The sequence below is a fragment of the Cydia pomonella genome, chromosome 25 (assembly GCF_033807575.1).
Source record: "Cydia pomonella isolate Wapato2018A chromosome 25, ilCydPomo1, whole genome shotgun sequence".
Lineage (NCBI taxonomy): Eukaryota > Metazoa > Arthropoda > Insecta > Lepidoptera > Tortricidae > Cydia > Cydia pomonella.
In genome coordinates, this window is record NC_084727.1 from 5848564 (window position 1) to 5864657 (window position 16094).

Sequence of the window (16094 nt, forward strand, 5' to 3'; positions counted from 1 at the left end):
CCTACCCTGCGCCTTAAAGAGATACATCAAATATACATTGTTTGCACTTAGTGTAATTAATTATTAATTATATAGTAAAACCCAGATAGTAAAATGATAGTGTGATTGCTCAAATTTGCAAGCTAGATAGCTTAGTCAACATACTGAAGGTCAATGTGAGGAAGACTGTCATAGGGCAACAACTCTTGTATTTGTATATGTACTCGGACACAGCCAGAAAGAGATAGCTTCACTCCTTCTGCTTTACTGAAAGAGAGAGCTTCACTCCTTCTGCTTGCCTGATAGAGAGAGCTTCACTCCTTCTGATTTGCCGATAGAGCTTCACTCCTTCTGCTTACCGAAAGAGAGAGCTTCACTCCTCCTGCTTTACCGACCTTCTGTAAGCGCAAGAGTAGGAAGCCACAAAAGAGCATGTTGACAGTCGTACCTAATAATCAGACATAGAAGTTTTTGTGGCACAAAGTGTTTGAGAGAATGAAACATCTAAAAAACTATTATCGATTAATAATTAAAAGATCTAACTTCTACTTTCTGTAAATTACCAAGAAATTTCAAGACTGCAATTCAATTACAAATCAGTACATACTTTTTCTATGACATATAGTTAGTACCTACTTAATTATTAACGTAAACTATAGTATACAGTGCCAAAAATAATAGAAAACGACTAATATATCAAAGATATCAAACGTGTTTTGTATTCTGCGGTAGCTATTTTCTTATACAATGTTAAAATATCTATAACGCTAAGGTAACATTGTCTTGGTCAATCACTTTATTTTGCCACAAACATGTCTGCTAATATTAAAATCTTGCAAATCGAACTCCCGTGAGACTCTAACATATTTTAAACGCGTCACTCACGTATTATTAAGGATCCACGTTCCGGCATTCGAGAGGTTAAGATAAGTTTAGTTTTGCTACTGCCACTGAATAGTTCATAATTACAAACACATACACCGTGGGCTGGAAACACCCGACACATTTTAACCACGCATTCTTGAAGTCATAAGAGCAAATAATGTTGTATGAGTTTTGGTGAAAAATTTTTTTGAGTTTTCTGCATACGCCACTTGTTATTTCTTTTTACATCTTCTTCTTCTCTTCATCCTGTTACCCCCTGCTGGGGTGTAGGGCTCGAACCATTTTCTTCCAGACTGTCCTGGGCAGCTTGGGTAACCTGCTCTCACCCCATCCCCAATACACCCAACTCTTGCTCCACTTTTCGGGCATCTTCCAGGTCAGGGCCACCTTGGATAGGTGGGTGTCAGGCTTCCTGAGGATATACTCAATCTCCTTATGGACGGGTGCTCGTCTGGTTATTCTCCATAAGTGAGCGTTTGTGATCCAGTTAGGCCAAAAGATACGCAGAATTTGCCTTAAGCATTTGTTCACAAACACTCTTTCTCATTTCTTTTTACAACTTGCTGAAAAAAAAACACTACAACAAATAAGTGAAGTTTTCACAGAATAAAAATTGCGAGTTTACTTTAAAACTTTAAATGTCTGTCAGTAGGTATATCTTAACACATTCACTGCCGGGAACCCACCTGATGGGCGTTCGTGAACTTTGTTCAGATGCCGGACAAAAACGGCGCACTACCCCAGAAACCGGTGGTCTATAGCTGTGTACAAAACAACCCGCCCCGCAGGTTGTCCGGCATCTGAACAAAGTTCACAAGCACCCACCAGGTGGGTTCCCGGTTTCTGGGGTAGTGCGCCGTTTTTTGTCTGGCAGTGAATGTGTTAACCAAGGCACATAGTGGTAGGGTCACAGCCAGAAAGTTTCACTGTTATTAGTGTTATTACAGAAACAAATTTTCACAAGAATTGTCATTATCTCTAAAACAAGGATGATTTCAGAAAACTTTGTATGACATTTTAGTCTCCAAATGCGGTCAAGAATACAAATTGAAATCTGTCGGGTTTTACCAGCTTATGGTGGATGTATACACTTAAATATCTTCTAAGAATACATCTTATCCACTTAAACATCCAAATATCCACAAAAACAAATTTTACACAGGTTCTTAAGAGAAGTTTGATTCTGCTACTGCCTCTGAATATTTCAAAGACAAGAGAGAGTTTATATCTTCAAGCTTGTTCACAAACGCAGCAGCAGTGGCCGTCAATGTGAACTCACCACCTTGAATCTCCAGGATCCCCGCTTTAGTCAGCATATCTAACTTAACATCATCCTCGTCTACTCTGCTCTCTATTGCTCTAAAAACATATCCCCTTGAAGAAAAAAGCACATCGCTAACAATTTTGCTCATCAATTCCCTCTTCTTTTTGGGTTCTGAAAGTTTTACATATATTTCCATGTTTAAAATGTTTGCAATTGGCTGCAGAATGTCTCTGATACCTTTTATTTCAGCTTTTGTTTTTGTAGACGGAATCAAACCGGAGAAGATTTGGTGCTGCATTATCCTGTTTGAAGAATGAGGAATATGTCAAAATTTCTTGAAAATTATCCTTCAAGATCACTGCAGCGGCATGCACGGGAAACGCCCTTGCCACACGAGACAGGGTAAGTTCATAAGTCAGCTTCGGCCCTGGTGATGTTTCAATTTTTATTTTATAAAACTCGCACTTCTTTTTAATGACTGCCGACGCAGTCTCCCCTGCTCCTCTCATTGCCTTGCTTATGTTACCATACTTGAAGAAAACGTAGTTGAAAAACATCAAATCTTCTTCAAAGTGGCACTTTTCATACAGTTTCATATTTTGGAAGACAGTTATAGGTTCGTCCTCGTTACTTACGGCGTTTTTTTTTGCCATCGCCTCAAATTGTTCTCTTGTCTGCCTAAAACAAAACCCCCAGAGCCGTAAACTCCAATTAAACGGGTAATTATCAAATTCAATGCCTTCTAATTGTTTTAATAATTCTTCAGCCGAATCCATATCAATTTTCAACTTATTTTCTTTCCGATATGTTACTACTAACAGAATGGAAATATGATTGCACAATATTGAATGTGAAACTAAAATGGGCGAAATACGGGATATTTGATACCTCTGAAGTCAGCAATCCACTACGCCTTGGCCTTCATTAGCTTCTTTGTCTTTACTTTACTTAAGTTTACTTTGTAATTTTATTTTGTTTTCAATTTTCAGTTCTGGGAACTACTGGACGACAACAGTAGTGTTGCCAGCACTTACGTATTACTCGTCTTCATATAAATGTTCGACTCGATATCGATTCGATTAATCGAAAAGAAAAAACACTTGAGATAATAAAGAGAGCGTTCTCGCCCCCAAAAACATGTCCAGCGAGATAACATGGTAACATAGATGGTATGATCAACTAGATGTGCTATACGCTTGCGCCCGTAAGGGACAAAACATACGCAATGCGCCAAATTAAAAACACGTTTTAACATTCTTGACAATCCGACCAAAAACCTACGGAATTTGGTCGGGTTATTTGTTGCCCACCATAAACCATACAAAAATTTACGGTGGGGAATAAAAATAAATGAAACTGTAACACGGACAGGCAATCATAGCGCTTTCTCTGCTACTCCTACTGAAAGTTGGAAGAGCATCTCGTTCGGTCATCTGCCGGCTCTACCATTTCATCTCTATACTTAATGTAAGTACCTCTATGCTCGAGGGAGACTTCGAAAACGAGGAAAGAAAGAGTAGGAGGAGGGGAGGGAGAAAACCCGTTAGTTTCTGCAAATAATGACCAAAGTTGAGCGAAATCATATCAATATTAATAGAAATAGAAATAGAAATCTTTATTGCGAAACCATGGTACATAATAGTTGTTATATTAGAGTGTGAAAACACATGGCACCCTGTTATGGCATTGCAAATAATCTTATTACTTAGTCAGTAGCGCATGTTGCTTTCCTTTTAACAAGGGGAACCGACAAGATAATACACAAATTAATTATTGCGTGAAGTGATGTACCTATCATAATTGATGTGCTGTAAGTATTTGAATTGATTAAATAAATGTAAATATCAATTTAAAATGACAAAATATATAAAATCATTCATAAATTTCATTCTAAAATTGTTTCTGCTACGATTAAAGCGGTGGTGGCCGAGTGGATATGACGTCCGACTTTCAATCCGGAGGTCGCGGGTTCAAATCCTGGCTCGTACAATGAGTTTTTCGGAACTTATGTACGAAATATCATGTGATATTTACCACTAGCTTTTCGGTGAAGGAAAACATCGTGAGGAAACCTGCATACATTTGCGAAGAAATTCAAAGGTGTATGTGAAGTCCCCAATCCGCATTGGGCTAGCGTGGGGACTATAGCCCGAGCCCTCTCGCGCATGAGAGGAGGCATGTGCCCAGCAGTGGGACGTATATAGGCTGAATTATTATTATATTCCTTATTTATGTTGGATCTTATATTAATTATTATTATACGAGTATAATTCTGTGGCAATATTTAATGGATCCGTAAGATCCGAAATATCCGGATCCTATGAGACGTTGGATCCGGATCTTATAGGGCCTTAAATGAATATGTAAAGTCCAGACGGCAACGATTTTTCGCCAATCTGATTAACTTGTTTGATCAAATCATGCCATGCAAACGCATATTTCGACCGCTGATTTATTATGACCGATACTTATTACCGATAAAATGGACCTGCGGACGCAAGAATACCAATTTTTGACGCTAGTATTCACGTTTGGAGACATTTAATTTAATTTAGGGCGCTCAAATGTCACCATAAATCTAAAATTGGTGATTAATTTGGGGATCTAAACTTCCAAAAAATGTCTACAAACATTTCACGTGACTGCGGATTTACACTCGCGGCTCGTCTCGTGTCTCGGCCACAGCTCGTAAGCTCTCGAGGTAATGGATACACCGAGGCCCTCCCGTTGTCTGTTCACGGAAAAAAATTTATACTCAAGCCGTAACCATTTTGGTAGTGGGCACGCTGTGTATGTGTGCGTATAAATGTGTATGTGTATGTTTTAGCATGTTTTAAGGGATGTGGACTCGTCGATTTTAATCATGTTATATATCGTTAATTCGATAATCTCTAGATCTCTACACAGCGGAAAGGAATAGTAGTACGACGTACGAGCCCAATTCCAAAGAAAAACCGCAAATCGATGTACAGTTTAGCCGTTTGACACACGCATACTAGAGGTCAAAACAATTTTTTTTACCCACAGTTCTTAAAAAAAGTTCCCATAGAAACGATAGGTTTCTGAAAAAAAAATATTTTTTCTGAAACCTATCGCGTGTGGTATCATATGAGATCTATATATCTGCGTGAAAATGTAGACATCGAGAGGGAACGCAGAGCTTTAGCGATGAGAGCAAACATGATGATTTGAGATTGATTGAGATGATTGCGCGCAGGTTCAGCTGATGTACAGCCCAAGTAAAGATAACCTTATTTAAAGCGTACTGTAAATCGCTGTACACCTGTAGCCTATGGACAAGGTATACACCCAGCGATCGCTAAATGCTCTGCGGGTCCAGTACAACGACGCCTTCAGGGTGCTGTTGCGGCTGCCGTGATACTGTAGCGCGTCCGGGATGTTTGCGGACGCGAGCGTTGACGGTTTCCACGCCACGATGCGTGACAACCGCCACAGCCTCCTGGCCACAGTGGCAAATAGATGGGACAGTGGCCTTTTGAGGTACTGGTCCTCCCTGCATGTTAGTTTTAATAGTAAATTTAATTTAATGTAATGTTATTTATTTAGTTATTATTATTTAAAAAAAAAGTGTAATTGTATTTAATTGTATGTTTTTAAATAGTTTTTTTTGTTTATATCAAAGGGCTTCATGAGACGATTTTAGAAATATACTACATTATTACATTTCAGCCATATTTTTAAAATTATAACAAAAATAATTTTCAAAACATACCTATTTTCGGTAGGTACTCCAGATACGATATGGCTGATGTTTTTGTACAATAAACCACAAATGATACGTGATAACTTCTTATCTAATCCCAAAAAAGCAATTTTGCAAATAGTTTTGTTTTGTTATGGAATTTTTCAATATTACAAAGTGACACAGTCCTACTTTAACAGTAAAAAACTTTTTTCAAACACAAAAAAATACGACTCTGCACTCCCCTCCTAAGGCACATTTTTTTAAAGAACTACGGATCAAACATTTTGTTTTGGTCTCTACGGGGCCCGTACTTTTCATGCCGTTGACGCAAAAATGACATAATTTAACATACAGGGAGTTTTTTTACAACACTACAAATTTAAAAAGTAGAAAAATAAATACTTTTTACGTGAATAAAAGCTTGTTACGCTGTTAAAAATCATAAATATGTATTATTTAATAAATTAATAATCTATTAGTTATTTGAGTGACATTAAGATGAAAGTCAGTTCGACGTTTCTGTACTGATTGTCAAGTATATGTATCAGTTAACTAAGTAAGTTCATAAGAGGGTAGGTTGTTGTTGAGATTCAAGATGGCGAAGACGTCTCGAGAATATTTTTTTGTTTTGCTCATTCATGTTGTTCAAAGTGTAATGTAGCTTATTATGCAGTGAAATGAAAAACTAATCTTGAAACGCGTTTAACCATGTCTTAATCAACACCCAGCAATCCATCGTGGCTTTTTGTAAAGTCCAGATATCTCTTTACCAAAACCAACTACCCAACAACGTCATGCTCTACGAGCACACTTAAAACTTACAACGAAACTTGACATTGGCAAAATCATCATAGATTTGATGGAAACCATATTTTAAAAGAAGAAGAAGAAGTTCATTAGAGGAGTTAAAATTATTAGTTATTACGATAATACTAATTGGAATCATACTGTACGTAGCGTTACGTCATTTTTCTGTCAACGGCATGAAGAGTGTCAAACGGCTAAATTGTACATCGTTTTACGGTTTTTTGTTTTTGCGTACACCTTCCACTATAGCGATTAATGGATAATGAATACTCGTCGAGCTAATCGATCTCGAATCGATTAAACACAACCGGCACGGGAAGGTAAACAGTTACCCCCCATACCTATGTTTTTTCTCAACCATTTTTAAATTTAAAATGCACCTCCTTAAAGTTTTATGGCGCCAAATATGACCGCACTTGGTTAATGCACCATTATCTGTCCGTTTTCCTATCGCACATTTAAAAAATTAAAAATCATTCGATAGCTTATGAATTAGGGCATAAATTTCAATCATACATGTTATTATATTATGAGAATTATTGACAATTACTCGATAATTAATAACAAAAATAAAAATTGTCTTCAAACTTCAAATATATAGTTTTTTTTACATTTCATTTTTTTTTCCAAACGAGGTAGTTGACCTGTCTTTTTTTATTATTAAATAATTGTACAGGATATGAGCTAAAAGTTGATATGATATTAAAAATATTACAGAAGGTCTTGTTTGGACTCGTGTAACTTGTGAAATGTTTTAACCAGGGCTATCATTTTGATGTCATCTTTTAGCTGATATCCTGTACTATCATTTATAAAAGTACAGATCAACGAACTCGTTTTCGAAAAAAATTATGAAATGTAAAAAAAAGTAAATTTTTAAAGTAAATTTTTATCTTTGTTATTAACTCCTAAGTATTTATTTATTTAAAACTTTATTGCACAAAAGAAAAACTTAATGTACAAAAGGCGAACTTAATGCCATGAGGCATTCTCTACCAGTCAACCTTAGGGCAAAGCAGAAAAGATTGTAGGCGGTGCGTTTAAAACTAAAAGAAATAATTATTGTAATAAGTAATTGTGGAAAATTCTCTGTGACATTTATGCTTCAAATTTATGCCCTAATTCAAAAGCTATCGAATGATTTTTATTTTTTAAATATGCGATAGGTAAATCGACAGATAATGGTACATTAAGCAAGTGCAGTAGTGTATGGTAGCATAAAACTTTGAAAGGGAGCATTTTTAAAATGGTTGAGAAAAAACATAGGTATGGGGGGTGATTTGTCGATAAAATTCATCGTACTATACGTGGTTAGCGGCTCCACTATACGTGGACAAATACATTGTGTACCTAGGGCAGTAAAGTAAGAAATGCCTTATATCACATGCCTTTCTTACTTGCTACCTGAGGTACTACTGCTACTATTTTTCTGCTTGACGGAGCTGGAAAGCTGCAACTTCGTTTAGCGCAGTGGGCCAAAAGTCTAAGCTTTCCGGGCGGAGGGCAGAAAAAAGTTGAGAGTGACTTACCTATGTTGTTCAACACTCTTGGCAATACAGGCGTAGCAGAATGAGTGACCGCATCTCGTCACATACGCCTCATCTATGAGCTCGAAGCAGACTGGACACAACAGCTCACAATCCTTGTCTTCTAAGGAGCCCCCGAGCCCTCCGAGAGCTGCACTGCTGCTTGAACCAGCGGTTCCAGACATGGTGCTGTTTAAATACAGAAAGTCATTAGAAACTTATTAACTTTTAAGGCCAGAGAGCCTACCGCGGACCACGTTCATCCCTTTCATACTTACAGACAAATTTACAAGTGCGACAGAGAGGCAACACATTGAACGTGGTTCGCTGTAGCCCCTCAGGCCACACCGGTGTTGTGTACATAAATATGCACGTGCGCGTGCGCTAAAATGTTTGAGCCACGCACGCACACGTCACGCAAGCGGTGTGTTGTCTCTCATAAGGATCTGTACACAGGCCTTTTATGCCACAAACGAAAATACAAAATGAACACATAATCATTATTTTATTAGCAAACTGTTATAAATTTTCCTTTACTACATAACTTCCATGTAACTAAAATTAAATTATAAATACATTATAAATTGTATCATGGTAAGTAATTCATTGTTTAGGATTTAGAAAATGCAAATGTTATGGATTTATACACCATGTTTTTATTGAATTCCGTTAACTTCGGGGTATTGGTAAGTACGGTTAAGGAAACTACATGACATAGTTCATTTTCCAAAAAAAAAAATTTTTTAATATTTTTTTTACATTTTTTTTGTTATAAAAAGTTATTAAATGTTGCATATAGCGTTGTTGTTGCACGGGCATTACATTTATCTCATTCAAACAATTGAAAACTGTGACATGTCAATGTCATTTCGAACATCGATCGTCCGAGATAGTACTTACGTTTAGTAGCAAATGTATTAACCAGTACTAAGCACTAATCAATATGTGAACGGGCCCGGGTAAGGTAAGTGTACACACTCGTAGGGCTTTATAAGATAAAAATAAAATATTGATTATCTCCGAAATGGAGTTAATTAGAATACCGGTGTCTTTGAGAAAGTTACTTAATTTAAGATCAGGAATGCACCCTTGAAATGAACGCAAATAAAAAAAAAAAACACGGTGTATAACATTATAATATATAAGGAAGTAGGGTTGTTCAGAAGTTATTATTTTTTTTATAAATAATATAAATAGCCTTAATTTTAACCAGAAGTATTGTAATGTGGATAATACTTCAACGAGACAGAAAACGCTTTGAACTGTGGTGCTGGCGGCATATGGAGAAAATAAGACAGACAAAGTAACCAACGAGGAGGTCTTAAATAGAGGTTGAGGAAAGCTGTGCCTATTGAGAACTATCGAAAGTAGAAGAGGAAATATGTTGGGGCACCTGTTATGACAATGAACTCATCAAGACCATTATAGAAGGGAAAGTCGAAGTATGGAGATATAGAGGAAAGCCAACAAGGCCATACATGGATCAAGTGTAGAAGAAAGTGATTGTCGTGTCATATCAGGCTGTCAAGGAAGAGGGCAAAGAAAGGCGTGCCTTGATTGCTTCACCGACAAGAGTACAGCTCTTAAATTTGTGATGATGATAATGTAACATTGAAAAAAGGAATTGTTTGTAATATATTACATTAAAAAAAAGTGCCAGTTTGTCCAAGCCATCTGTGATTAGGCAGGTCCACACAGTGCGAACATATGCAAGAGGCAATTTCCTCATGCACAAAACGGCCTCAAGGCATGTCTACACTGGCCGCTTTGTGCGCGAGGAAATTGCCACATGCGTATGCTCGCTCTGTGTGGACCCGCCTATATGAGTACAATATTGATATTGGATTACTGGATGACTGGACAGTAAATTGGCATATCAAATTGTCATTTTAGTATGTGAGACAAAAACACAGATTAATAATCTTCAAATTTGGGAAAACTTTCTACATACATATAATCTAAAACTATGGCTTTTGAGGTGTGTCATGGGTACTTCAGATTTAGAAGTAAATGGTTATATTTTTAAGCGTATTATATAGGATAACGAGGTGTCCTGAATTTATCGGGATATCCCAATATTGTGATAACTGTACATAATGCTGTTATTAAATACATAGTTTTTTTTTGTTAGTAAAAAAACAAATAGCTGATAACTGGGGGTTTTCAGAAAAAACTATACCTTTGTTGCCTTAGTTATCCTTAATTTTCCACACAAAATTTATTAGTCAATTTAGTAATGGTACATACAACTGCGTTACAAAACTGACAGTTAAAAGTGGGACACTTTTTTTATTGCTTAAATCGATAGTGCTCATAAATATAAGTAGAAATAACCCAAAATGAATTAGGTTTTAAAAAAAGTACAGGGTATATATACTTTTTTCTGAAAATGCCCAACTACATTGTTAATTACACACTTTTTTTATTTATACAAGTGATTTTTTAATGATGGTTAGTGAAATTATGGCTAAATAAAAATCTTTGTTTTGACTGCAAACCACTTTTACCAACTTTAGCAACAATTCAACTGCTAAATATAAATTGGCTGTCCTTAAGGGCATAACATTTATTAGACTGTGAATAATAAGGGTCATCTAATAATAGGTGTTGATCAATAAACAATTATTGATCAGGAGTGGTTATACAGATCAAAACAATCATAATTCCAACCTTTTCCCGCGATTTACATGAATAAATGAGCTCAAAAATAAGACAAGTATCCAATTTAGAGCTTTACCTAGTCGTCTGATCCCTCGCAGAGCTTGAAATCCAGCAGTTCTAGTGGTTTTTCTGGATACCACTTTGTCATTCATGAGACCACTGTTTGCTCGCGTTTAGGCTTCGTCACTCCAGCACTACGACCTTTTGCTAGTTGTGCACCAGCTCGCAAGCAATTTTTAATACTTGCAAGTAACAGTTTTCTAATAAAACCCATGGTTTTTTAGCAAATATTTGATACCACCGCCTGCCATCGCTGCATCCTCGATTGACTTTTGAGCACCAATGTTGCTATGACAAAATAATAAAAAATAGGTCACGATGACATGCGGCATGGTAGGATATAATTGTCAGCGTGCATTTTTGAATAAATCAGTTGACTAAATTGTTTACAAATAATAAAAATTAAAATCTGAATTATAATAGGAATATGTACATTATTTTAAAATGGATTTCTCTGATGTGCCATCTATGTTCTATGCATAGAACTAGAACAACGCACTGGCAGCTTGGGAAAATACAAGGTGTTTGCCTGCTTTATCAACCGAGCATACGCCATTTTACTTACAAAAGGTTTGCACTATCGTTCGTCAACAATGTAAAGCGGATGGTGAAATGTTTGTTCGATTTTTCAAGTGTTTGTGATGTGCGTGTGGTGTTTTATACCCTGGATAAAATACTAGGATAATGGAGGAGCCCAACGAGGACTCTAGGGTCGTTCCCGGTAAGTGCAGTGCTTCAAAAACCGAGATGCAAGTTACGATCAACTGACATACGAGAACTGTAATGTTACCTTTCCCGGTTTCAGAACTCTACTTTCTGATAGCGAAATTTCTTACGGGAGGTCCGCTGACGGAAACTGCAAAGGTAATTTGACTGAAAATTGATGTAGAATATAATTTTGTGTCCGATAAGCCACTAATTTAGATGTTTTCGTTTGCAGACATTGTTAAAAGAGCTCGAGAGCGTAGAGGTAAGTCTGAGCTTTTCCTAGTGCCGGGTTTAGAGCTTATTATTGTTTTGAAAGCAAACGCACGTGGTTGGGGCTGTCAGAGACGCTGAAAGTTTGCTGAAAAGTTTTTACATACTTTGCCTTTCGCAGGTCCTACCCCGCCGCCTTGACTGGCAGGGCGAAGAGCACTCCCAGTCGTACAATGAATTGGTGAGTTTTCATTCATTTTTTCAGGAGTTTTCAAGTTTATTTAAGTTTTCTAACAAAATGCGCGCCCTGAAATAAGTAAAATGCTCGAAATCGACGAAATTTCTTAAATCGTGTGATGCATCAAAATGATCGTAAAAATGTACTGGGAAATAGTGAAAAATGTTTTTGGGGGGTTTTAGTGATAAAAAACGTGATTTTATAGAATTTGCAAAAATCTCGTAATATCATGCATCACAAGGACGGATGCTGGCGTAATAGCATGTATTGTCGTCTCTGTTTATCCTGCGGCGGCAGCGTTGAGAAGAAAGCGCTATCTCCCTCTAGCTGCCGAGCACCTACGCTCTGGCTCCCGATTGGCTTGCGCGCGGCGATGACGCCCGATCGCTATTGCCTGCGTCACCGGCGGCAAAGTTTGAAACATGGAAAAACTTAAAACTTTGTTCTTATTTTAGTTTTTGAACTGAGTTTGATTGAAAACATTGCTATAATTTTTTTTAACACGCTTTTATTAGGTCGACCTGTATGTAACTAACTATGTAATGGAATCTAAGGTAACTAATTGAACCATCTTCCAAGCATCGTATCGTCATGAAAATTGGCAGCTGTATGTAGTTCTGATGGTACTGTCTAACTGATCTGATGATGGAGCCGTAAGATATGAACTGGAACTTCATGATGGAACATCGTATCATATCTGTGTTTGGATTTGTTAGAAAAGTCTTGTAATGAACTTTGACCACGATTAGGTTTCAAGGTCTGATGATGAAGCCGGAAGATAGGCACTGGCATTCCATGATAGAATATCGTATCATTATCGTGTTTGCACTTGTGTGAGAAAGGTCACGTAATGGACTTTGAACACAATCAGGTTTCAAGGGTATAACAAACCTATTATATATTGACTTGGAAGTTTTTCAGTTATCTCAAATATATCCTGAGCAAAAAGAAGTACTTGGCCGCGAAATGCATATTGCCCAAATGCACCGCTTAATTTAATGACTTTGACGAAGGGAAAGCGTGTTTTTCTAGTGTTTTTTAAACTATTTATTTATGTAATTAAACGAGACATTCTGCTCACAAATACTGAAAAATTATGATAAGCTTTATCCTTTACAAGTGTATATTATCTATAATAGTCAAGGATTTTAAAAATGTCTGAGGACAATTTTTTGGGTCGGGTCGGTCTACATAAAATCCAAATCATTTTCTATGGTTTCTGGTAAAAAAAATGGAATTTAATAATATCCTCTAGCAGCCTACCACACTAGTAAAATTGGCCGTCAATTTTAAATCAGTGTTATTTGAAAATATAATTGTTTTTTTATTAGTTGCCAAGTGGACCCCAGGCTCCCATGAGCCGTGGCAAAAATGCCGGGACAACGTGAGGAAGAAGAGGAATTCAATTTATTTTGTTTTAAAATTAAAAAAAAAAAAAAACAAAAAAGCGACTTTTTTTTTATGGTAGAGGAGGCAAACGAGCAGACAGATCACCTGATGATAAGCGATTACCTCCGCCCATGGACACCTGCAACACCAGAGGGGTTGTAAGTGCGTCGCCGTCCTTTAAGATGGGAGTACGCTCTTTTCTTGAAGGTTTGAAGGTCGTATTGGTCCGGAAATACCGCAGGCGACAGTTCATTCCACAGTTTAGCTGTGCGAGGCAGAGAGTTCCTGTAGAAACGCACAGTTGAGGACTGCCAACCATTGTGCCATTTAATAGTGGCCTAAATTTCATTGGAGCTAATTTGTAAGCGTATTATACCATAGGATGCTAGAGGTTATAGTACCATTTACACAGGCCTACCTAGTACCACAGTAAGCTTAGTTAGGCTGCGTTTCGACCAGAGATCTGCAAGGATGTATAATGAGAGATGTGTTTGGTAAGAACCAATTTTTGGCTAGCGCAATGACCCAAAATGAGTCTTGGCCTCCAACACAAGAGCACGCCACCTTGCTCGGTCCAGAGCGGATTCACGCCAGCTTTCGCCGACGCCGAGCTCTCGGAGATCTGCCTCATTCTATCCGTCTTACGATATTAGGATGACCAACTGGACGCCATCCTGTTGGCCTAAGTAAGCCCTTTTGACTGTCCGATCCTCACCCATCCCGAGGTGGCTAATAGCCAATTAACCAATAAATATTATAGGGACATTCTTACACAAATTGACTCAAGTCCCATGTTAAGCCTTCTTGGCTGTGTGTTGTGAGTACTCAGACAACGATATATATAATATACAGATACTTAAATATATAGAAAACGCCCATGACTCAGGAACAAATACCGGTGTTCATCACACAAATAAATGCCCTTACCGGGATTCGGACCAAAGACCATCGGCTTCATACGCAGGGTGACTATAGAGATGCAACGAATATTCGGCCATTATTCGGTATGCGGCCACAATTCTACTATTCGGCCGAATACCGAATAGTGGCATAGTATTCGGCCGAATACCGAATAGTATGTTAACACGTAGATAACGGCAAACGAGGGGTAAAAAAAGTAACAAACAACAAGTAATCGATAGGTAAATCTTTCAGACTACCTTAATATTCATAGACAATACAAAAAAATGAGAAAAATAATACAATTTTTTTTACATACGAAATCTAACGCATCGCAATGTACGCAATTCAATACGCACTGCGAGCAGAATAAGCGCAATTTCTGTCAAAGACTGCCTACAGCGAGAAGATGCAACTTGCACAGCGCACAGCACGCGCGCGTTCGAATTTACTTTTTTTTTTTATACTACGTCGGTGGCAAACAAGCATACGGCCCGCCTGATGGTAAGCAGTCTCCGGAGCCTATGTACGCCTGCAACTCCAGAGAAGTTACATGCGCGTTGCCGACCCTAATCCCGCCCCCCCTCGTTGAGCTCTGGCAACTTTACTCACCGGCAGGAACACAACACTATGAGTAGGGTCTAGTGTTATTTGGCTGCTGTTTTCTGTAAAGTGGAGGTACTTCCCCAGTTGGGCTCTGCTCTAGATCTGTAATGACATCCACTGGCTGTGCCCTACCACACAAAGCGAGATGACATTCACAATGCCCATACCTCTCTTTTGGACGTAGTTTAAGGACGTACCCGGGTCCGAATATTCATTCATACTTCATTTTAGGTAACCGAATATTCGGCTATTCAGCCGATGGCTCCGTCGAATATTCGGTATTCGGCCAACCCACTATTCGTTGCATCTCTAGTCACTACCCACTAGGCCGGACCGGTCGTCAAACCAATAGAATCACTTCATTTGTTTCCCCTTAAAACAAATCCCTCGCTATGCATCCTCGCAAAAGGTGGAAACGCAGCCTAAGGCTTGTATTTTGGATACTAGACAACAAAAAAGAGATTTCATTTAAACATCTGGGCATCGTAGCTTACTGTCTAGTAATACCAAACCCACTTAGTCTGTACGGTCACGTCTGAAAATATCGATACGAAAAAAGTTCCAGAAATGTGTATACACGACTTTCTTGCCCATATATTAAGGAAGTGTATACATATTTTTGGCACATTTTTCGTACCGATATTTTCAGACGTGACTGTACAATAACTTATGATAGTCAAATTAACATCATTTTTTTTAAACCCCACAGGCAGCACAGTACAGCGACGTGCCTTGGCACCGTCTGGCAGCAGTATGCGCGAGCGCATTGCGTCTTGCTCCCTCGCCTTCGACGAGCTCACTCCCTCTCGCTCCTGCTTCATCGCTGCGCCTGCGACTCTCGCTGCTTGGGGACGCGTTGGTTCGGACCAGACCGAAGTATTCAGCGTTTAAAAAGGATCATACGCTCGGTACGTTATTACTTTAATATGTCTAACTATACTCAAACACACCCACTTTGTTAAGGCGCGAAATTCAAATTTTCTATGGGTAATCATAATCAACTCTTCGCGACGACATTTTTTAAATTTGCTACCTTTTTCTACTGACAAATTGGGTGTGCCAGAGTTTATAAGGCTATTTGATATTTACCAGTCGCTTTTGGGTGAAGGAAAACTTGAGGAAACCGGTCTAATCCCAATATTTCGTATCCCCTCT

The 16094-nt window shown here is 38.1% G+C and overlaps 2 protein-coding genes across 2 annotated transcripts in view; one reads left to right on the forward strand and one right to left on the reverse strand.

Moving 5' to 3' along the window:
• LOC133531303 (E3 ubiquitin-protein ligase COP1-like) overlaps window positions 1–9133 on the reverse strand; it is a 45069-nt gene extending 35936 nt beyond the window's left edge. The window contains exon 1 of the mRNA XM_061869436.1: window positions 8171–9133. Coding sequence (XP_061725420.1) covers window positions 8171–8352 — 182 coding nt within the window. The 5' untranslated portion in view covers window positions 8353–9133. The remainder of the gene's footprint in view (window positions 1–8170) is intronic.
• Window positions 9134–10148: 1015 nt separating this feature from the next.
• The window catches only part of LOC133531684 (bromodomain and WD repeat-containing protein 3), a 57336-nt gene continuing 51390 nt past the window's right edge, over window positions 10149–16094 (forward strand). Inside the window, 5 exon segments of the mRNA XM_061870047.1 lie at window positions 10149–11609; window positions 11694–11752; window positions 11829–11858; window positions 11988–12047; window positions 15649–15847. Of these exon segments, the coding sequence (XP_061726031.1) occupies window positions 11573–11609; window positions 11694–11752; window positions 11829–11858; window positions 11988–12047; window positions 15649–15847 (385 nt within the window). The 5' untranslated portion in view covers window positions 10149–11572.